General features: G+C 39.0%; 1 protein-coding gene across 1 annotated transcript in view; it reads right to left on the bottom strand.

The window, feature by feature from the left end:
- Positions 1-24,515, bottom strand: part of grip2b (glutamate receptor interacting protein 2b) — a 196,387-nt gene that overhangs the window by 98,080 nt on the left and 73,792 nt on the right. The window contains exons 2-3 of the mRNA XM_036559923.1: positions 8,598-8,678; positions 1,053-1,188 (exon numbers count right to left, since the gene is read on the bottom strand). Coding sequence (XP_036415816.1) covers positions 1,053-1,188; positions 8,598-8,678 — 217 coding nt within the window. The remainder of the gene's footprint in view (positions 1-1,052; positions 1,189-8,597; positions 8,679-24,515) is intronic.

The raw sequence follows: 24,515 nt of genomic DNA, 5'->3' as shown, positions 1-24,515 counted from the left end.
GGAGTTTAATGTTTTATACACTGTTAAAATTTCAAAATGTACCAATTAATGTAAAAATGAACACTTCTGGAGTCTTTTTAATTTCAGAGTTTGCGCTTGTGGTTTACTAATACATTTTAAGGTTTGGAGCCTTAAGCCATCACACATCACTGCTTAGGAGCTCCTCCGTGAGTCGGTGAACTATTTTAGCAGAACAGGCTGTTACTCAGTGTTTGAGGCTTTGAGACGCACTAGCCAAAAGAAAAAATACAATGATGTCTACGTTATTGCTCAATGAATACACGTGTTTGCGCAGTGGAGCAAGAGTTTCAGTGATTTAAAAATCATATCCACTTTTTAATCCACAAAAAATGGGTGTAAAAAGACTCATAATGTCATAATGACTAAACATTACAGTAACATTAAGAATAAAAAACATTGAATGTGTTTACATGCACTTAATAATCCAATAACTGCAGAAAATCTGATTTGTCAGTAATTGGATCAACATGTTTACATGCACTTGAGTAATCAATGTGAAACTCTAGCCAATAAACTCACAGAAGAAGACGTCACGTAAACGTGATGTAAAAATCAAACCTTACGCCGCGTCTTTTTTTTTTAACATTGCGCCACTTTACCTAAAAATATGAACGTACATCATCTAGAAGATGAAGAATATTTAAATCCTTCATTTCATTGACAATGTAGTTGGTCTCTCCAAAGGTGTTTTGCTGCGTCTCGTGGCAACACTGCTTGCTTATTTCCAGTACCGCGGTCTGTTTTCACACATGCACAGACTGAGAAATCCGAAAGAAATCAGAGTAAGAGTTTACATGCACTGAAAATCTGATTACTGAGCTAAAATCCAGCTCTCTTTATCAGATTTCTAGACCTTACTGCGATCTAAGAAATCAGTGTGCTTTTTACATGACCATTTGAAAAATCAGATAACTGCAGAAATCCGATAATGATTGGATTATTGAGTGCATGTAAACACACTCATTGTTTCAGGTCGTGGTTGTCCCATGTAGCAGCATGTAAATTTCTGTTTATGTGTGAATTGACCTCACCTGGCTGCAAGGCCTCCCGGTCGCAGGTTGGAGACGCGTGGCTTGCCATCCTTGTCTGTTCCTCCTGAGATGGTGAGACCCAAAGTGCTGCCCTCCTTCTTAATCAGCTCCACCAGTGTCACCCCCCGCAGCTCTTCTGCCCAGAAACACAAGAGCCAGACACACAGCAGAGCCCAGAGAGAGAGAGTCAGCCACACAACAACATTACACTGACTCCAGAATCGCACCACCAGTGATCCGTTATTATGCGGTCAAGCACAATGGCTGCATGCCAGACAGCGGGATAAACGCAGTCATTAACTTTGACCCACTGTCCATAACTGAGCTACTCTCGTTCTAATATTCCTCTTTAGATACACAACAGAAAACATCTGAACTGCACTTACAGTCACACAGTGTACCACATTCTATAATATTATATAATTATAATTAAAAGCAGAAAAAAGTATTAAAAAGAAAGGACAATATATGAGCCTGACCGACATGAAAAAGTTGTTGCTGATGCCGGGGGCTAGGGGGCTAAACATTCCGATAATAAACAGTTATATCGCTGTTGTCAGAAAAGAACACTGTATCTCCATTTTTGACATTTTTCAGTTTTTGACATAACTTGAAAAGGCCTGTTACCCTTTACATTGTGTGTAAATGTCATGATGAATGGACCAAATCAAAAGGCCTAAAATGACTTGGAAAAAACTCTGGTTCCATTGACTTACATTAAAAGTAAGGTAGGTTTTTTCCTTCTATAAAGTTACCATTTTGGAGATACAAGGTTTTCTTCTGACAAAAGCGATATTTATTTTATACTTATACTGATAGGACTGTTTGTTCTAAATTGCCACACTATGTAAACTCAGATGAACAGCAGAAACTTCAACTTTAAAGTCTTAAATATTGTGGCACTGGGGGCAGAGCTACCTGGAACTGTTTGCAGCTTTGGCTCCTGTTAATTACCTCTTATTTCTCTTATTTTTCATCAGTTCTCTTTGTAAGAAAAGTTTTTTGTGTTATGCTATCCTCATACTAGTTCAGATCTGTATACGTTCACCTGTTTCTGTTATTTTGACCATAATATGAGACCCAGGAATGCCAAAAGTTGCAATTATCACATAGTCACTAGTGGTGTGCATTAACTCAAGGAACTCAAGGCTGCTATACCCAAGAGTGCTTGGGCAACTAAACTGTTACACTCACCTAAGACTAATTGGCTCTAGATAAGAACAACTGCTACATATGTAAATGCTTACAATAATCAACTTGCCTAATTTAGCTCTGTCATGGCTACACAACAAACATCACATTCCACATTAAACCAGAAAAGCTGAGCTGTATTTCCACAATTAAGCTCAGATTATTCATTCAGATTGTTTTGTTTGGTATATTTTAGCAATTGGTTCAGTGACAGTTTGAAAAAACAAACTTCTGGCTGTATTTTTTAGTATCTGCTATTTTATCTACAGTGTTAAATATTTGTATTAATTGCTGGTACTGGTAACACACTTGTACTGAATCAGATAACACAGTTCACTTGATAATAGTGCAAAATATAAGTTCCAGTCAAAAATATACTATATATTTCTAGCAAAATTTTGGGAATTTTGACATGGAAACAAGCAAATACAACCCAACACAAAAGTCTACATCTAAAGTATGCAAAAAAAAAACTCTTTAGCCAAAATCACTAAAGCTATGTTTGAAGAGAAGCAGCATTTGATGAAAGGAACACCTTACTAACTGTTAAATATGGGGGATCTATTACTCTTTAGAGTTGTGTGACAGTCAGTGGGACAGGACACATTGCATTGGCAGATGGAAGAATAGATTTTACTAAATATCAGCAAATTTTGGAAGTAAACGTAACACAGTCAGTCCAGAAACTAAAGCTGAAAAGCGGTTGGACCTCACAGTGCCCTGACCTGAATATCATTGGAAATCTGTAGGGCAGATCTTGAAAATGTCCAAGAACATCACAGAACTACAAGTGTTCTGCAAGGAAGAATGGGTGAAAATTCATACAATAAAAACAGAAATATTTATAACTGGCTACAAAAAGTGTTTGCAAGCTGTGTTATCTGCCAAAGAGGGTACAAGTACTGACTTAGTAGGGTGTCCAAGCTTTTCCACATACCACAGTTATCTTTTTAACATTTTGCTGCAAATGTTGTTTAATTCTTTTCAATTCAAAAACATTTAATTATGTAATTTGGCCAGGGGTGCTTTATTGACCAAAATAAGGTGTTAATTATGGGTTTTTGCTATCGCACCAGAAATCGTGCATCCCTAGAAAACTTTTTTTCTTACTTATGCAAGTGGAAGGAGACTTAACTGTGCCACTTTTGTATACAGAAAAACCAAACAGGGTTAGGCTATTAAACTTTAACGTGCACCACGACTAATGCAAAATGAATCCACTTTGTTCCTTGGGATATATAAACACAGTTGTCTTCAGCGTTAGCTCTGCTGGCTTGTAAGCGCTGTAACAGAGATGATATGTACACAGTGAGAGAGGATTCTAGCCTAATTGCTCAACTGCCTGTGCTTAAAACAGACTGTCTCTTACTATATCACATGGGAGCGACTAAGAAAATGACAAAAAGCACAGCAGCGATTTCATTCTAGCATTGCTACGCTCTCCAGGAAAGAATTCACACCAAGGAATTTGCTATTACTAAAGAATTCAGAATCAACTTCTAATGCATTAGCAGAAGTAATTAATATTGAATGACTCCACAAACACAGTCAGCATCAGCTTCTCATCCACAAGGCCCTGTAACACATAAGCAGATATATTTTTTGCACAGATATGACTCTAAAATTACCATGTTTCATAAGACTTGAATTTGCAATGGTTTTTTCCAAAAAGGTGCAACCAGCAATAGGTAGGGATGCTCCAAAATGTTGGCCACCAAACCAATTCAGCTAAAATAGTCAAAAGTGGCAGTTTAGGTTTTGGACTGAAAGAGAAAAAAGGCCAAAACTTTGGTTGAAAAAAACTAAAGATTTAATAGGGCTACAATAAAGTGTCAAAATCTAACACCTAACAATTTGCTGTCTTTGTTCAAACAGTTTGAGCAGCAGCTCAACAGTGAATATATCAGCCATGTGGAACCACTTCATGGTTTCTATGAGGAACTTTAGACAAGAGATTTATAATCTTTGCTCATCCCAAGTATCAAGAGGAGATACAAAACCCAAGAAAGTCCACCCTACAGGTTTGATACCACTTGAAAACAGGATGTCCCGCTAGATTCGCTGAATACAGCAAAACCACAGAAGCAGATAGGAAAGCACTGCTTGCACAATAACGGTAGGTTAGCACAGAAATGATGGAATAATTCACAAAGTACAAGGTATAACTAAAAAAAAACTAAAATCATTGCCTTGAATAACTTCTCTGTTGTTGAGGAGGCTGGAGCTTACGTACTGTAATTTTTTTTAATAATAAATGTCTAATTTAAAAGCAAAAATAAAACAGCTATTTTTTTTTCAGCCAGTAATTTTCAGTGCATCACTAGTAATAGGTCTGTCAAATGAGATCTGAAATCAAATTCGAATGCTTCCCTTGTTTGTTTGTCAAATATTCTAATACATTCAAGTTTTAAATATGTAGCTTTCTGCAAATTTGACAAAAACCCTTACACAATATAAAACTCTTACTAAAGCCAAAATAAACTCTTTGTTATTGTTGTTTATGGTCAGCAATGGCATGTTCTACTGAGCATTTGCTAACTGAGGTAGCTTTAAAACATTTGTGTGGTTTTATGTTCCACTGATCATTTTGACAAGATCATTTTCAACTTCTTTTTATGCTTCAGAATTAAACAAGCTGGATTTGTTACTGCGCCTTTAAGACTGATGTATTTAAACAAGCTCTGTTCTGATTGGTTGTGCCTTATTGAAAAAAAACACTCCGAGCTGAAACACTCCTTATAACTTGGGTGGGGCTCCTTATAACTTGGGTGGGGCTAAACTGCTGTAGGGTGAAGAGGCGGACAAATGTAAATGAGCTGATTTTTGTGACATCACAAAAACACTTATTAAAAATGCAGGATAGTTTCCACATATGGACTGTACGGAGTGAAATGTTTTGACACTTGCACTATTAATTTTTTACATGGGTCCCTTTAACATGCGAATGTCCTGTTTTTCATTGGATTGGATGAAAATTTGAGCGTTGAATTTTATTTTAACTCTCCTAAACAGAAAATGCTAAGAAACACAGAGCTGAGTCTTACCACTTTTCAAGGCCAAAAGTTACAGAAGCATGCCTCAAACAGACCAATCTTTGTCCTACCTCATTAAAAGTTACCTAACTCCAGCCAATTAGTACCAACTAACAAGGAAAAAAAAGCTAATGCTAATAAATCTTTGTGGAACATAAGCTATCATCATTCATAGTTCAGACCTTGAACAGAAAACAAGCTGTGTGAACATTTAATGACTTGTAATGCATCGGTAACAACAATAAAAAGCCAATTAGAAGCAAAAAGAGGTAATAAATCTAACAACCCGTACAGCTACAAGTCATTTTCTTCTAAATGGACACCCAATGTTCTTAAACCCGATAAGCCACAGACTTCAGGCATTTGCATTTAAAGGTAATTAATATAAGGCAATTGAGCAAATGCCAAATAAAGCTGGGTTGTTTCCTGGGCCTTCAAATAATTCCAGCCATTTCTCCCTGTGTTTATTCGTCCTATAAACCACTCTTTAAAAGACAGCTAGTTAAGCATTCGACCCATGTACGAGCTCACTTCACCAAGCTTTAATTATTAACGTTACATTTTCCCCAAACTCAGAGCAGAGGCAAAACGTGAACGGGAGCTGAAGTGCACTGAGCAGTCCACGGCCATTTAAGCTCCAGTTGAAGGTGATTAGGCCTAATTCTCCATAAAATATTCATCCTTGCCAAATATGCGTTCAGCTAAATGTGGCTAAGTGCATTTAACCAAGTGATATTTCTGAATCACGCAAGAATCTGATAAAATATATATTTATCACTAAGCTTAAATACATTACAAGCTATCTTTACGCTCGATTATCTAAGATTACGATTATCTAAAGATGGATAAACAGCACTTTAATAAAGATCTCCCCTCAGTTCCTCTAATGAACATTTTTACAGGAGGAATGATGGATGGACGTTCGTCAGCAGTCAATAGTAGCCCGATTAGAAAAGAAACTGAGCATTATATTGATGGATAACTACATAAAGGCAGCCTCAGTGTCCAAACATGCTTCCTTTTTCCTTCCTCTTTTCAAAATTATTGCACAAATGAATATTAAAGTCATCATAAAAGATAAATCACATCCATTCTGGTTTAAACCTCATTATCTTTTAGTGTCGATTCAGCTAATCCAATTAGCTTAAGATTTGAAACTCTATGTTTAATTGCTCAGGTCTTGCTTTGTCTTCTCCTCCGTCTATTAGAAGAATACAGCATTTTTCAACCTAATCTCTACCTGCCGCTTCTGCAGAATATGACTGATTAGCACAGGCAACAATTTCTCTGTGTCTGGAAAAGAAAAAAGGAAACTCACCGACTCTTACAGTCAGCAGCATAATTTTTGGCACCATTGGTAAAAAAAAAGATCATTTGTGGCCATTTAGCTCAGTCTCACACTGAGGTCTCATCCATGCATATCTGCATATTTTTAAAAACATATTTTCTTCCCTCCTTTAAAATAAAATACTTTGTCCACACCAGCAGCATTTTTTGTGCCCATTTCTATGTCCAAACAATAACACAAAAATGACTCACGTGAGGATCAAAAGTCCAATTTTTGCTGGAAAAAAGCTTAAAAAAGAAAAAGAGCCCAATCCCATTTCTTATTTTTAACCCTACCCCTTGTTTTCGAGTGTCACCTTGCCCCTTGGAACTGAGCTACAAGGTCTAGTGATTGAAATCTTCCGTATGAAATGGGACCCTCAAATAAAAAGAACATTACTTCATTATCAGGCTACTAGCGCTGCTCTGTAGGCGACCCTGCCAGTCTGCAGTGATAGCAGAAGAGGGTACAGCTCAGCAACCTCACTGCTGGGCTTTAGTTACATTTAGGGAATCATATGCCTTCAAAAAGGGAGGATGCAACAATTATTTATCACCCACCTTTAATTCTTCAGTGACATGAAGCTGAAGCCAGCTATTCACCTGCTTCTCGTTTGAATTTTCCTATTTCGCCTTAAATGGTATAGCAGTTCTGATGCCTGATGTGCCAAAACGTAACTGCTGCACCATTTAAGGTGGAACAGGAAATTTAGCTACCTACCGAGACATCAGCAAACTACTAGAGATTTTTTATGCTTGTTATGAAGAAAAGGACCATAATACATTGAAACAATATTACACTAAGATAATACAACGGTTATCATAATTTTTAATTGGAGAAAATACTAGGTTTTTGGTCGCTTGTGCAGCCACTTTCCCAGTTTTTCTTTTTTCTCATAACACTGTTTGGACTGTGCCTCTGAAAAACCTCTGTTTGGAGGGCCATATAGCCCTAACACTTCACCCTACCCCTCTTTCTCAACAAATGGAGGGATAAGGGCTAAGTGGTAAGGGCCAAGAGGTGAAATGGGCCCAAGTCACATAATCTTTAAATTCGCTGAGGTATTTTTAAAATTCACAGTTAAGGTGAAGCCCCATTTACAAAAACTGTAGTACATTAGTACATTTTACAAGCAGAACAATCTGATTGCCTTGCACTGCTGTTTAATAAACAACTAAAGCCAAATTCAATTATGGACATGATTATAACTCCTAAATCACAGCCAAACTGCCGCGTGCACAGAAACAATCCAGTTGTCTGTCATATTTCAGACAGAGTTCTGCATTATTAATAAATGAAAACAGCAACAGGCATGTTAACAAGTAAGCAAGTCAGTCGAGAGTGTTCTCAAAAACCTGTTTTCAGTGAACGAATATCCAGATGTTTGTGCACGGGGCCTGAAATTATGAGAAATCTTTTTAAATTAAAGTCTACGAAAACAAAAACCCTTACCAAGAACAATATCTTTATAAATGGTATCACCAATTATGAAGCTGGCTGTATAATAGAGGCCAATGGGAGGGTGTTTTAGCACCTGCCCATTGGCTTTTATTATGTATGAGTTTGCCTCCTATTATACTTTAGTCAATAAATTTTCTGTTGTTTATTGAAATCTACAGATGCAGCAGATAGAGATTAGATCAAATCCTCTAGATTGTTCCTTTAAGCATGCAGGAGTTCCTAGCCGGTCACAGTTCTTCAAACTGGCACAGTGACTCAAACAGACACCACTTTTCAAGAAACCGCAGGAAACGCCTTGAGAAAGCTGCCAGCAGTGTGCACTAAAGCCCCAAAGCTCTCCATCACAAACATGCATCTAAACCGTCATGGCAGGAAGTGTGGCGAAATCCCCACGGGGCCGCGGATAAACACATTCGCCAACATCAAAAGGCAGAGAAGGGAACAGGGTAGCACTAGCACTCTCCGAGGGTAGGATCTAGTGTTTGTGTGGGCACAAAAGAGAGACAGAAAGAGAGAAAGAGACTTTGGGTGTACCTGGAATGCTCTGTCTTCTGGAGGTGAGGGAATTGTCAGGCCCTGTTGAGTCCTTGTTCCCTTTGGAGTAAGGGCCATCATCTGCAAAGAGAAGAAACGCATGAGTAGAGCTGCAACAATCACTGCAACAAAGATAGCATGACCACTGCTGGACATTTCACTGCCCTAACTGCATTTTTTTTTGTGTCACAGAAAATAAAAGCAGAATCTACATGCATTATTTTATAAAAGTAAGTCCAGCCGGTCATTTGAAGCACCAATGCATGATAGCAAAGCTGTGTGAAATGGGGAATGATTTGCATTTACATTACAGTAAAGCCAGTTGCTCTCCTTGCCAACGGTTTCCATTTTGGGGTATCGCTAAAATGCACATTTAGCTCTCCCTAATAAAAAGCAGCTGTAAGCTAGTTCTGAGCCCAGATGAAACGCAGGTGACAGCAGACCTATTTTTGCATGAAATACAATAATAAAATAGATAGGTCCGATCTTAAATCTGACTAGCTGAGCAGCATTCAAAGCCAACGTAACATACTGAATATAGACACACCTATACATTTTGTATTAATGTGCTATTATGCTACTCGCAGGAAGTGTAGGCCTTAGATAGATAGAGCCAGGCATCAATGTGTATAAGGAGTAAACAGCCTAAAACAGTACTAAACACACCCTATGTAAGAATGTGGTTTTGTTTAAACTTATTTTCTTAACAACTTGAAGTAAACTGATCAGTTCAGCACTTAGCTAACAGGCCAGCAAGCTCTATTCAACATTAGTCCTGAACTGAAGCATTTTAGTTGAAGAATTTATTGGAATATTTACTGTAAAACTGCAAAATAAAAAGTAGAAAATATGTTGATTGAAGGTTTTACATGCTTTAAATGTCTGTGTTTTGGTCAGAAAGTTAGTATGTAGTATTAAAGCTAGTGTGGGAGAACAAATGTGTGGTAATGTTAGCTTGAAGCTAACACAACAATCGCTAATCGCATAGAGGTAGCTAGTGAAAATTAGCATTATCGCTGAAGTGATAAAATTGCAATATAATAGTATGTGATAATGTTTTGCCTTTGTTCAGCAGTCCATGGTGGCTTGGTAACTACATTTCCTGGTGGAGGAGTTGGTTATTGCATCACGTCGTGCCTAACAACCACCCGTGACAAAACCTCTGTAAAGCACAGCCTCTCGTGGCTTATTACCTTATTATACACTTTTGTGCCTTTGAGTCTTTTGAATATATTATTTTCAACCACCATAATAGTTTCTCACTTGCTGAGCATTTAAGTATTTGATACTCTTGACACATGGCGAAAACTGCTTGTTGTCCAACATTTCAACAGTCTGGAGGAAATGTACTTCTCATTTGCAGCACACGACCCTTATAAGCCAACCATAAGAGCGCCCAGGCAACCTAATCTCCTCTCAGGAGATGCAAAATAAAAGTACCTTCATGATGATGACATAAAGACGGTGTAAAGGCTTGATGATGGCCTGTCATGTTCCACAATGGAAGTCCTCACAGAAGAAATCCTTTCAGGGGCCCATATTGTACAGGCTAAATTGAAAATGTAACCAAAATGTGACAGTTTCTTTTTTATATTTCTCACACATTTTTATACGCATTAAATACTTTCCAGGTGTGTGTTCATACGCTGACATGTACTGAAATGACTCATTGAACATCCGAAAATAACAGGTCACCAAGGCCTATAAACAAGGACGCTGACATCAACAGTGGAGCAAAGCACACAAGTGATACCAATTGTTACAGAAAACATCTCTGTCACAGACCTCTGTAGCAGGATTGTTGTTCTGTCAAGCTGAGCGTCCTGTTCTTATTCGGAAAGGATGAATAATTCATGTGTGCCACAGTTTTCAGCCCTTTTTAAATTGATACATAAATTAATACTCTCCCCAAATGCCCTGGGCCTGTCATCTATAAGCATTTCCTGGAGTTTTCTTGGCATAGGTAAGCGCCATCATCTTTTTATGACGCCTACAGGACAAACACACCACTAATGAATTCAAATACCAAAAGGTAGCACTCTGAGCCTTTGTTAGCATGCTAGCAAATTTGTTAAAATTGCAATTTGCTGAGTTTACCGACTCCTCTCGTGAAAAAATGATCAACAGCCTTGAGAGACTGATAAAAAGAAAGACAATGTGTTCGGAGTACAATGTTTCATGAGCACCTCTTGAAATATTTACCTCAGCTTTGCAATGAGAAGCTATTTGAAGCTTATGAGCGTGCCTGCTAGCACGCTAGCACGTCTGCGCTGGCACTGGCACTCATACAGCCTCAGAACCGCAGAGGCACCTGAAGTGCTGACTGGAATGTGACGTGAACCTGCAGTGATGCGGAAAGGTGCCAACAGGCAGGAACGATAGCGCTGAGATATCATCAACCGCCTGCCTGAGGCAAAAAGGGGTTGCTGCTGAGAGATAAGGTCTGTGACTGCGAACCTGTCGACTCCTCTCAGAGCTGCCACAGTGCACGCAAGGTACGTATAGAAAGATCAGGAGACTTCTGAAAAGGGAAAAGTGAAATGGTCAAGGATACAGGAGCGTTTTCTGTTTTCTGTTTTCTCCACAATCGTTCCCATCAATACTACATTGGCCAGCTGGTATACTAGTACTGAGGCCTTTGTCAGTGAAAGCTTTTGTAATGACTTTACACTTTTCCCAATGTGATTTTCACCAATATTACCTGTGTGCAAGGCTTTCACTAACACTGATAGTAACTGAGTAATCTATTGATTAGTTTGAATATTGTGAAAACTAGAGTTTTGTAAAAACACCACTCAATAAAAATGATAAAATCCTAACAATAAAAAATAAACCAAACAATAACAAACTAAGACTATTCTCCAGTATATTTGCTGAATCTAACATAATGGATATAATATAAAGCATAAAATATGACCTGTGCAAAGATTATGGCACATATATTTTATTATTTTTTATACTTTTTTCCAATATAATAAGTTGTCCTCTACACTTAATACACTACTGTACCTTTTAATGTGCTTTTACTGTTTATTTGCTGAATTTAACATATTTTATACATATTTTTTTCCAATATGTTTAATTGACAAAAAAAAAAACATAAAACTAAAATTAGCAGAAAATGAATTTAAGTGTGTTCTCTGTAGAGGATGTGTTAATATGACCAGGGGTATTCAAACTCAGGAATTATTTTCCATATTAACTTTTTTATATGTACAATATTGTGGATTGACATATTGTAATTTAGAACAATGAGAATTTAAATATTACAAACTATTATCCAATATTTCAAAAATTCTGTGAATAAGAAGTAAATAAAATAACACACTGCAATTATCTATTTACATTCATTATTTATCAAGTTATCTGCCTTGAGGTTTGAAATATGATGAATTCCAGATCATGGTTTCTCAACCACTGGGCCGAGGACCACAAGTGAGCTGCAAAGCACCCCTTGGTGGTCCTTGGACCTATACTGAGGGGGGGCAGTGGGCCTGTGATGGCACTCTGTCATAAAAATCATTGAAAAAATAATTGACTGCTCACTTTTATGGGTTTCTTTGGTCGTTTGCACAGCCATCTTCCCTGTTTTTCCTTTTTTTCTTATAACACTCAGTTTGGAGTGTGACTCTGTAAAACCTCCATTTTTAGCCCTAACATTTTTTTTTTACAAAAATCGGGACACCCTACCCCTAGATGTGAACGTGCAAAAGGGAGGCTTAAGGGCTAAGTGGTAGGGGTGAGGGGTGAAATGGGATTGGGCCTTAGTATCTCCCAAATGATGGCACACAGCTCAAGCTCAACTAAATGAACATTACTCACTGCTGCCCTCTAAAGGTGTTATAGCAACAGAAATTTAGTTTTCAGCTTTTTTTGTCTTAGTAAATGTATTTTCAGCTTTCTTTGATGCATTTCAACTCAACCTACCTAATTCACAATCTGTTTGTTGCAACATAACATTCGACTGTAGAAACCAATAAATGCAATCAGCTTAAATAACTGCAATCAGCTCCAAAAATTGTGATCAGGTGACCATGTAGTAATTGTGACAGGCCTACCTAAAGTCACTGATGCCGTATAAGAGCTGCTTTCTAATTGCATCAAATTTGCATCATGAAGCAGGCCCAGAAAGTATGTCTGTATACTACCTGAATAGAACATCAAACTATATTGTTATTTCCCTTCAGGCTGTTCTCACATCTCTGCCTCCCTTCACAGCACTACACGCCTCAAAACACATTCTAATTAGGCCACTCTCCAGAGACATGTTAAAGCTAATGTAACTGTTACTCTCCTGATGGTGATGCATTGTGCAGCCCATTGAGCCTGCAAGACTCAATACCACAAGAAAAATAGATCCCCGAGCCTTCCAGGGACGGCCATAGAGGCTCGGTGCGAAACCAAGCTTGTGGTGAAAGAGCGGACGGCGGAGAATGAGGACTGAACGTTCCCTCGAGCGCCAATTCAGGCCGGCTGTTTATTGTGGCGTCTGTGAAAGCTATTACCGACACAGCTCAACAGTCAGATTAGCCACTAGCACAAGCCCCTCCAGTAACCCCCCTTCAACCTGCAGAGACTCAGTCATATCAGCCCTCACGGTGATGAGCGGCTTCCTTCTAATCCGCCTGCCCAAGGGCTTTAGAAATCTTCCCCAGTCACCTATCAAAGGAGACGATTTAGCCGTGACACACACCTCACTCGCAAAGCACCGAGTCATCTGTTTTTTGAGGGGTTGCAAAACTGCCGTTCGACAGAAAGAGAGGTAATCTCAACTTTGTTTCACAAACAAAAGTAGGATCTTCAAAAGGAAGAAGACAAAGCTGACATTTCACTGGAAAAAGACATAAAAGCTGCATCTGAATTACCTCCTACAGACTGTTGAGACTACGGATAATGCTTGCTTAATACTGACCATTGTAAATACTGTCCACAGATGTTTTAACTCTTTCTCTCTGAGAAAAGCCTACATGGATCATTTTACCGAACTGGTTCAGAGCTGAAAACACACTTTTTGTGATCAATACGTTTTTTGTTTTTAACGAACATCATGATGTTGCTCACGTTCCTCTCTAATGCAGACAAACATGAATAAACACAGTCAAAATTACAGTCAATAAAAGCACAGATACAGTCACTGTCACATCAGTTGAGAATAGTAAGTATAGGGTGAGCTTTAAGGGCATTCGTCTAATGGGCTAATATTAAATCTTTAAGAGCTGATGCAGTCGCATCCCACACCAATACTGTAGCTGATTTAGCTTCATTTATCATTGCAGTAGTCTCCTTAAAGGAAACAATATCATAATGGAATAATAGCCATTGTCATAGTCGTATATTTGGATTGAAGAGCTAAAAACACATTTCAGACTCTTAACTGACTTGGACTAAAATCCTTTTGCTTTGACTGACACTACAGCTTGATTGTGTTTATTTTATTAAAACAAATGACTTAGCATTCCATTTTGGCTACGTTCACACAGCAGGTAATGTTGGCCCAAGTCAGATTTATTGTTTGGCTATAAACAACATTGTTTAAATGTGACTAGGCGATAAAACGATAACGATAAGTATTGCGATATAACTTTTCCTCGATAGAGTGATAAGACAGGTTTGATAAATGTTCGATATAATACACCATTCTCACACTTCCACGTTTTAGCGAAAGCCCTGGTGGCGTTTTCTACTGCAAGGAAAGCGACACTACTCTGTTGTCGCCAGGAGAGGGCGCACTTCCGAATTTTTCAACTTGATTAGAGAGGGAGGGGCCACGAGTAAAACAAGGGTCGCCAAATATACTTTAGCAACGGCTGAAACGCGGAGTTATACAGTCCCTGTTTGAGTGGAGCGGCCGGCGATCTGTTCTCCTGTGACCGAGTGTGAGTGACGAGGTCAGTGGTGTAACTGTACTGTCCTACGGTGAACTCACCTCTTTCCATGCATCCTAACAACTCTACAGCGCCGTGTTACAGCGCCAAACCGTCATATTTTAGTATTAGTGCATTCTCGAGCAACGAAAGTGAAAGAAAGAAGTGGGTTCATGTTCGAAAGTAAACTGAGGAAGCTGTGAGGCATTGGAGAGCAGGATAGCGCTATCTTTCCAGGCTAGCTGTAGCAGCGCTCCGGCAAAACACGGTGAATTGATGATACGGTAGATCAAACAAGACACAAATTAACCGCTTTCAGTTTAAACACACCTAAAAGGAGGACTCTGTGACTGGTGCGAGAGATTCACACTGCAGATAATGCTTTTACACAGCAAACGTCAGATATACTGCGGTTCACCCCTTAAACTACTACGATAGCATAGAGAAACCCAGACGTCGCTAGCTGGTGTCTGAATACTGTGATATGCTCTGATATGGATGTGGTAGGAGTGACAGCAGTGACCTACCGAACCGAGTTGACGATGTTAAGAAACTTAAGAGTTTAGCGCTGTTCTTGGCCACTTGTTTAGCATTTGTAACGAGGTAGCCGAGCGCTCGTCACCAGACAGCTAAAAATAATCTGTTTTCTTTCTTAAATCATGACTATTACAAAAATTGCAGCTGTGCATTTCAAGCTGATAAAACCAGCTCAGAAACTTCCTCCCACTCTCCCATGACAGATTAGTGAAATGTTCCACTGTTTGGTGAGTGGTTGTCATGATCGGACCATAAGTGATAGTTTAAAACCAAAATTAACCACCCAGGAGCAAAATCAGCCTTCAAACGTGAAAGAAATCATGATTTGACATTTATCGCGATATGTATTGATATCGAACGATATGAATTTTGTTTATCGTGATAACGTTTTTGACCATATCGCCCAGCTCTAGACTTCTACGTGACATCAGTCTGAACAGATCAGCTCCTAAACTGATCCAAGTTGGATTGACATAGAATTTGCATGAATCCTCTTCAGATTGATTCAGACGGATTCAGACGCATTACCACAAACTGGATCTCAGTACCACATATGAAAGCATCTCAAATCGGAATTGAAAATGTCAGTATTTTGCTGTTCACACTGACACACAGAAAACACATCTGCGTCACGTATGAAGAAAAAGATCGGATTTGGGCCACTTTTACCTGGTGTGTGAACAAAGCCTTTGTCACTACCAAAACAATCAACGTTACCAAAACTTCAAATGTTTCTGTATTGACTGTTTCAGTGGTGACAATTTTAACTAAAAATGCTGGCCAGTACACACATTAAATATATTTTTAATATTTTTATTAAAATAAAAAAGTTACTCAATTGCAGAAAATATGTGTTACAGTACTGACAATTACACACTGATTTTCAGACATTAGCTGCATTTAAAACCACATACTACCATAATAAATAGTGTGCCACAAAGAACACACCACCATTAGATATGCATTCATTTGTGGAGTATGTAGAGTATGTGAAGTGTGCTGGTATGTGGTTTCGGACTCATTTGGAACATATTCACTTCAAAACAATGGGAACTAACTGCTGACCATGTGGTCATGAGGGAGAGGGAAGCTGTCTCACGTCCTGCTCTAAAATTCAGGGGTGTGGCTAAAATAAGCCTCTGCCTAAGGACTAAACCTCTTCATGTTCTAGTAGTTACATGAAAACGTTAGACAGCATTTTTAGAATAAATTTTATTTCATAATTAAACTTGAAATAATTAAACTTATTTCAAACATAACATTGTGTTTGGCTCAAGGGAGTAAAACAGTATTCCCAAAGCTTATCATTTACCAGTGAAGCCTGGGCATTTTGACAGCATGTGAAGTGCAGTAAACAGCTTGCATTTCTCTGTGTAATTTCCAGGCTTGGAGAGCGTGACGGAGCACCCTGGTAACCTAATCGAGTTTTTTGTGTATTCCATGCCTCACCAGCCTCCGCTGTAAAACCAAACTCTGGTCACAAAATGTCTTTGAAACGATATTTTTCATAGAACACTGTAGAAAACTTGAAAGCACTTCGAAGTGTTCTTGAGCGACACCATTATTTTAAATGTAGTTAACCAGTAAACAGTACATTTTCTCAGTACAACGCTCTGGAATTTCATCTTGTAGAGAGTCAAGTTGCTCCCCACTATAGTACTGTGTTCCTTCTGCTTTGCTTCTCTATAAGCTTCATTATGAATTTGGCCATATTTGTTTCCTTTTAAACATTAGTAACCTATTACCTTCTATATGCATGTTTTCAGTGGTTTATGCTACCTAATCCAATCTAATGGATGTGGAATAAGTTTGTGCTAATAATTCATGGTGACCTTATCACTATGATCTGTGACAGCTCTAAAAAGCAGCTCTAAGAAGTGGGTACACTACATTTAGGATGCTTTAATCTTCAGTATATCCTCAGAGTCAAGCCAGCATCACTACTGTAAAGGTCTTCATGGTTACATCCTCCAACCTGCAACTCTTAGCTGGTCCACCCATCAGGCTAGGATATGAGAATCTGAATCACTGACTCACTAACTGACTGACTGATGCTGTTTCATTGACACCCACTGTTGAGACAAGCATGCGCAAGTGACACCCAAGATCATCAACAGGTAGTTCTATACACCTGATTAAATGAAGTGAAGCTGCAATCCCTCAATGTAGGGCTAAAATATAAATAATGAAAATAAGGGGAAAACACATTCATCAAATGTTGGCTGCAGTAACGCAGTGGTGAGCATTGAGTGTTTGAGTTTTTGCTGTGTTTGACAGTTGGAAATTCTCACCTAGCAGCAATTTTTAGCATCTGTTTAGCTGAGGATTAAGCCATTATGCAGTAATACATGATCACTCAGTGCACCTGCATGTAAACTACATTAGGTTTTTATGTGCCAGTCTCTGTTTTTAGAATTAACACTTTATAACAAGTTTGCTAGTGTAACGTTAGCTAGCTCAGAAGCTCTTTTGCTAGTGTTTTGACATATGTGCTAACAGCTAGAGAACAATGGTTTTTGCTCATATTTTCAGAATATAAAAATGTTCAATTAAATTTGCTTGACTCTATACACAATTCTGAGAAGCTGTAAATAATTGTGAGCATGTCTGGCAGTATAAATCTTGAGAGTTTGACAGAATCTGTTTTATGCCAATAACAATCCTAAAATCTGCTGTTGTGCAAATTTAGCATGCCACAATTAAGAAATGTTGTTTCCCAACACTGTAGCACCACTGCTAACACAATAAGAGTCCCCTATAATTCTACACTCTTAAAAATTAAGGCCAAAAAGTGTTATTTACATGATGCCATGGAAGAACAACTTTTGGTTCCCTTTCGATAGATGGTACAGAACCATTTTTGTTCGTAGAATCTTTTTAAGTTTAAAGCATCTCCACATAATGTCACAGTTCTAGAAAGAGCCCTAAAATCATTATAGAGTCTTTACATTTTGTGAATTAATTTAAAGGTTTTAACAATTAAAGGTTTCAAAGGGTTCTTCGTGTTCACACATCTTTTTTTTACACATGCTCCAAGGGAACCAAAGGTGGTTCTATGACAATCATTTGTGGCACCTTTTTATAAGCGTGTTCTTTTTTGTATTTTGTATATTTCTTTTTGTATTTTGATTTATTTCAATTTGATATTTGCTATTTTATTGCTATTATAAGCACTTGTAGTATTAGCTAGACACACTTAAAAATGATGGTTCTTTAACGGTTCTTTAGTAAAGAAAATGAACCATGAACATTCAAAGCATCCTTTCCATGATTAAAGGGTTCTTTGCATCGTGAAATGGTATATCAGATTGATAGAGAGTGTGTTGTACATGGATCTATATAGAACCTTTTGAAAAGGGGTCTATATAGCACCAAAAAGGGTTGTTACAATGTCGGGCTTGTTAAAATAGTAGACCTCTTTTTGGTGTTATATAGAACCATTTGCATTTTATCATGCAATGGGTTCTTTGAACCATTTCCTTTACTAAAGAACCCTTGGATAACCATCACTTTTAAGTGTGTATGAAAGAAAATCTATGTCTGGCATCACCAATCACTGCGTGTAGGTGAACCACACTGCATATGATGCAAGGTTTTTTATGTCCAGTACCGTAAACAGTAGTGTGACAAATGCCATGCATCCAATAGTGGACCAGGAAAACGAGGCCTTCCTAAGCTTTCTATTTCTGGACACCTTCACTGATATACTTCTCGATTATTAGCAGCAAGTGTTTAATCAGCATCCAGGTTTATTTCACAGGTCAATTTGGCATATTCACGAACAAAAGAAGATGAAATAGTACCCCAATTAGCAAAACACTGCAAAATACCATTACCACAACAGCATACTAACTACGCTAATGATGATTTTCCATTATTAAAAACTTTCTATTGTGGATGTGCTGCCTACAAAAGCTGATTCCTTTGTAGAGTGCCCCCTGTGTTGTTCTACAGTCCTACTTTTTTTGTAAGTTATCAGCCTAAACGAATGGCTCTAATTAGCCAGAAGATGAATGCGGGGGGGCTAATCTAAGAGAGGTTGTGCTTTCTCTTTATTTAGACTCAACACTTCCACCTTAATTACTCTACATTATCAGCACCAAGCAGCTCGAGAACCAGTGCCAGGGAGGAGGGCTGCACCCTGGGTGATACATAAGACACACAAAGAAAGCAAAAACACAGCTGTAACTTAAAAATACACATATGAAGAAAGCACACAGACACACACACAAGTGCTACACACTAGAGCTTTAATCGGGCCTAAAACTTTGGTCCAAACCAGAATACAGCCCGACAACTTTCTGCCCGAGTCTGACCCGACCCCTACCATTACGCTTCGAGTGCCAATCCAACCCGAGCATGACCACATTTTGTCTGAATCTGACCCGACTCAACCCCCATCATCAGATTCTAGCCCAGCGAGTAGCCCAACAACGCAAGTGTGTAGTTGTTACAAACAGCGAATAAGTTCATATGTTCATCAGACTTAAGGGCTTTGCTTCAGTAGCAACAGTTATGCTAATCAGTCAGACGAACAACAGTGTAGAGGTATTGTGACATTCTAGAAAATTTTCATGATACACAATATGTCACAGTGTTTATTATTTCAGCCATCTGAACATTTGGAGCAGATAATAAAGAACCAGCAGTGCTACATTTGAAAAATACTACCAATAACTGTGAACACAATGATAGTTATTCAATAGTTTGCCCACTGTTTTGCACCTTTAGACTGCATATACCTGTTTTTGTTGCCTTGCCCTCTTGTCTTTCTCTTTTTAATGTTCCACCTATCCTTTTCACTAGGACCTGTGCTTGGAGATTCTGACTGGCTGCAGCAGGGGGTTCTCTAGCTATAAAAGGGCCTGGGAAATCTAGATATCTTGTTTTAATCAGCCTTGATGTTTCTTGTAATGAATCATGTAACTCTTGTTCTCTAATGTAGCGGGTGAGAGGGTTTCTTTTCACCCTGTTTCTAGCTGGTTTTGGGCAATCGCTCTCCCCTGAAGACATTTATCTCCTTTTATTATATCTTACTTTATTGCATCTGGTAGATGGCTAATGTAAACAAATTTATCTCTTTTCTGCTATCTACCAATGTCGCCTTTAAGGAATGGCAATTCAGATCTGACTGATGAAAGGAATAAATTTTGCTATCTTATCTTGCTTCATGGTGTTTGGTCTGGTGGTTGGTTTGGTGTTCAGCCTATTTTTATGTATGACCTTTTTCAGAATCCCTCAGACAGGGGGTCGCCAACACGTGGCTTCAGAGTTGTATGTGGCTCTTTTTCTGCCCTGTTGCGGCTCCACAGCACAATTAGAATTTTAGGTAAAAAGAAAATAATCTTCTTTTGCAGTAAAATAAAGCTCTGCTGGTCTTTCTAACACAGTTTTAACAATAAATGGTCATAAACACTGGAGTTATAGGTATAACTGCGAATTCACCCTTTAACCCTGAAGGTTGGGGAGCAGACTGCTGGTCACAATCTCACCTTGCTAGCAGCTAACGAAAAGGCAAAAGAATTAAGATGAACATCGATAATTTGGAGACTAATAGACCTTTTTGCATTTATAATCACTCCAGCTGGTTTCCTGATATGTTTAAGCTGCAATGAGAAACTGTTAAACACTAAAAAGTCGCAAAGCTGAAGTCAGATTAGTGGCTTTTTAGTTGCAAATTTTACATTCCACCTTAAATGGTGCAACAGTTGGCTACATAGTTAGCTATATTCCAGCGCCTTAGGCACCATTTAAGGTGGAACAGGAAAATTCGAACAAGAAGCTGCCGAATGAGAAGCTGACTTTCCTACTTTTGTAGAAAAGGTTCCTGCTGGAGATGCGAGAAAAAAGGCTATAGCTAAGCTAAAGCTAAAAGCAGGATGTATGTCTGCCCTGTGATGGTCTAGTGACCTGTACACCATCCTGCCTTCTGTCCAATGAGCACTGGGTTAGGCTCCAGCGCTCCCTGTCTACCAGAAGGACAAGCAGTTTAGATAATAAAAAATGAAGTAGATTGAAAAATCAGGGTTCTGATCAAAACCTTAAAAGGATTAGGCCACAATAAAGACCTACATGTGCTTGGTTTCAGGCCACTGTAGGACATTTAGGCGGCTAGTTTTTTGGACAGAGTAATGAAAAGATGATCTAAGTCTATTAACAATGAGAAGCTTCAGTTAAGTAGACTAGCAAGATCACAAGGCATTGAGAGATTCTTGTAGATGGACAAATGAGATGATAGAAACACCATAACCTTCATAATAAGATAAGCCACCAAGGGCATGGCAGGACACTGAGATTGTTAGTTCTTCAGATAGATCGACAAATGAGAAGATGGTAAATCCATAAACGTCATAATTAAGTAGGCAGCCAAGAGCATAAATGGTTTTGGCTGTCAGAAACCTCTGGGAGCAAACAGTTGGATCTTTTTTAGCCTGCTTTTCTTTCCCCTCATAGTTCAGATAATAGGAAGTCTGCATGGCTGATAAATGATTCCAGTATCAAAAGTAAAGTCCTATTGGGATCTGAAGAGTAGTGAACCCTGGTTGCCATCTTCTTAATCCCACACACAGCCAGAAGGTCAAGTACAGTAAACTCCCCAACTCATTTCCCTGGTTTCCCAAACAAGCCTCCTCTGCCTTTGTTCCGCACTCATGGCCCCCTCGAGAGCTCGCTGGCGACGCCCTACTGGTGTCAACGCACCCAGTAATGATAATGTATCGTGACACAGCTTGCGGGAAAACCTGCGCTGTCTGTCATTTCCGACGTGGCGCTGTGCTGACACGCTTTGATCTGAGATGCGAGGTCTCCCACTCACTTCCGCATGGCTGCTTAGTGCGTTCGCTTCGGAAGGCGGAGGAGGCAGAAGCATGGAGGGGGCCCCTGCGTTGTGATGCTCTGGAGAACGTACATCTCCGTCAGACAGAGGGGATCTCTGAACGTGACCCCATCTGATTATAGTGCTCAGCCCTGTTTTATGCCAGTTAAAAGCAGACTGTAACAGCAGGGGTGTTACTGTTGGTCCGTGTCCTAGTTGTTCATGTGTTTGCTGTGTGAAGCGGCAGTTAGCGTTGCCTTATGCTCAGATTCTGTTTTAATGGTGCTCTTTTTTTAGAGCCTGGACATTAAGCTTTATCAGGAACTTGTGCTACAGACAAGTAAATCTACATTTAACTTGTTCTTGCACATTTTACTTGTATACTTGTCAATGGAAATCAATAACATCATGGACTACTGCATATATTAATGCTATAAAAGGCTACAATTAGCACTGAATAATTTAAAATGTGTGAGAAAGAGAGAAGAAAAAGGAGAGAGAATACTTCAGTCTTCCATTTCTTTCACCTCTTCTAATTCAGGAGAGAGAGAGAGAGACACTTTTCAGCATTATAAGTCAGTGTCTCTCGCCCTTCTCACTAACCCACACTCGCACGCTTCTTCTCTCTCTTCTCACTTGTTCACAAGTTCACACAATGTCTGATGAAAACAGCTAGCGCTAAGAGCTAAGTCATTACATTAAAGACATTAAAGTAGCTCACATTACCAGAATTCTGGGACGCAGGAAGCTGTTTTGAGTCACGGTGCTGAAATTTCACGCAGCGTATAAGTGACATGAATGGCGACGTCATCTAAAATGATTTGACTTTTTCCTTTTTTTGTTATAATTAACATCAGAGCGTGTCATAATATCCTACAATGTGGTGAGAGACTACAATCTACACATATAGCTCACACATCAAATCACTGGTGCAGGTCGTGCTCACTCTTCTGAATGAACTTTATGCAAATTAGCTGAGTGGCAACCAATCACGCAGTTGATGTGAAGCACAGGAAACGTCCACGGTCACATGCAGAGATTCAGTACTGAGTGGGAGACGGAAAGGTTGATTAAAAACAACAAATGTATTCAAAGTGCAGGACATTATTATGTAAAATGGTTTTCTAAGATTTAAAAAAAATATTAGGCAGCTTTGGAACCGCTCCCTCTTTACAGCTGCTTGTGTTTAAGCAGTGCACCCTCAAAGTGGCCAACAGTCAGCAGTGGAAGCAGTATAGCTCGTTATAATGAAAATGCAGAATTAACTTAAACAGTGCAGGGTTTTATGTATATAAATATATGAATGAAGCATAAAAATATAAACTCCACTCTCGGTTTTTAGTTCATTTTGTAGAGTAATTTTCTTGTAGCTTCAAAACAATTAGCCACAACTTCAGGATTTCTAGTTCTTGTAACAGCACCCGAAAAAACACACCGTACTGTATTTTCTCGATTTATTTTTGCGTCCTGGTACAGCTCAGTTCACCATTCTGAGCAATTAGACAGCAGGGTACAACTGTGATCTATCGCAGTTCCTCTGATGAATAAGTTACTCGCATGAGTTCTGAGTTTTGCTGGCACCGTGCGACGCAATACTGCCAACCCAAACAACACAAAACGCCTGCAGGGTGGAGAGGTACACGCAGGGCGCTGTAAGGAAAAAATAGTCCCCAAAGAAAAAAGTTTTAGCATTATTTTACAATTATCAGCGTGACTTATAAAAACCTATAACACCTGTAAGCTCACTGGTCATGTTGGATAGCAGATAAAATGGTTATATTTGTAGTGTAGACACAAAGATGTCTGGTTCAATTTTCACTCAGTAAATTTCTCTAAAAGGCACATTTTACATCAAACCACTCTGAATGATTTAAATGATTTAAACAATTCAGTAATTTTGTGAAATTCGGCAGAGTTCCCCTTTAACTATGAAGTTTATGGTGATGGTATCTTCTCATCTATCTATCTACCTAAAGAACCATCCACCCTCTGATGCTCCTGGAGATTTCCGAGAATCATTCATTCATTATCAAGATTATAGGTGGGTGTGTGATCAAGGAGAGAGCACCTACTCTAAAGAACTTCACATTTGACAGTGGAATCATTTATCAACCAAGTGGACTTCATACTATCTGAACTGGGAGAGGAAAAACACCCGAAAAGGTCCACTTTCTTTCCAACTGTTTATGCTTAGAGACTTAAAAGTCATTTGCTTGCTGGCCCACTTAATTCTGAAGGTCATGGTGTTTCCATCCTCTCATTTCGTCCATCTAGCTGAAAACCAAACCATGTCAATGCTCTGCGATGCAGAACCAGTGACCTATAGACCATTTCATCATCCACAGCAATCATATCGCAAAGCTGCGTCTAATTATTAAGCTTCACGACTTTACGATGCACATGTGCACAGCTGTGCGCTTTAAATATGCATCTGATGAGGCCTGGCCCAAATGAGCTAGTTGGGTTTCAAAGCCAACTGACTAATCAGGGTTGCCACGACAACGGGGTGAGGCGAGGTGTTGGCGGTCTCACTTGAGAAGCCTGGTTTTCTGAAGTTCAGAAGTGCCTGCTTGTACCTCAGTCTTCAATCCTAGAACTCCTTCAGTGATCCTGGCCCCTCTGTCAAGAAACGAGCCAAGACGTCGCTGATGTGATATATGCAGCCCAAAGAGCGATGGGGTGATTCCACACGTGCTATTCTGT

This window comes from Colossoma macropomum, unplaced genomic scaffold (assembly GCF_904425465.1).
Source record: "Colossoma macropomum unplaced genomic scaffold, Colossoma_macropomum, whole genome shotgun sequence".
NCBI classification, from domain to species: Eukaryota; Metazoa; Chordata; class Actinopteri; order Characiformes; family Serrasalmidae; genus Colossoma; species Colossoma macropomum.
Note: the sequence above shows the minus strand (reverse complement) of the source record. Positions and strands in the feature narration are given on the sequence as shown.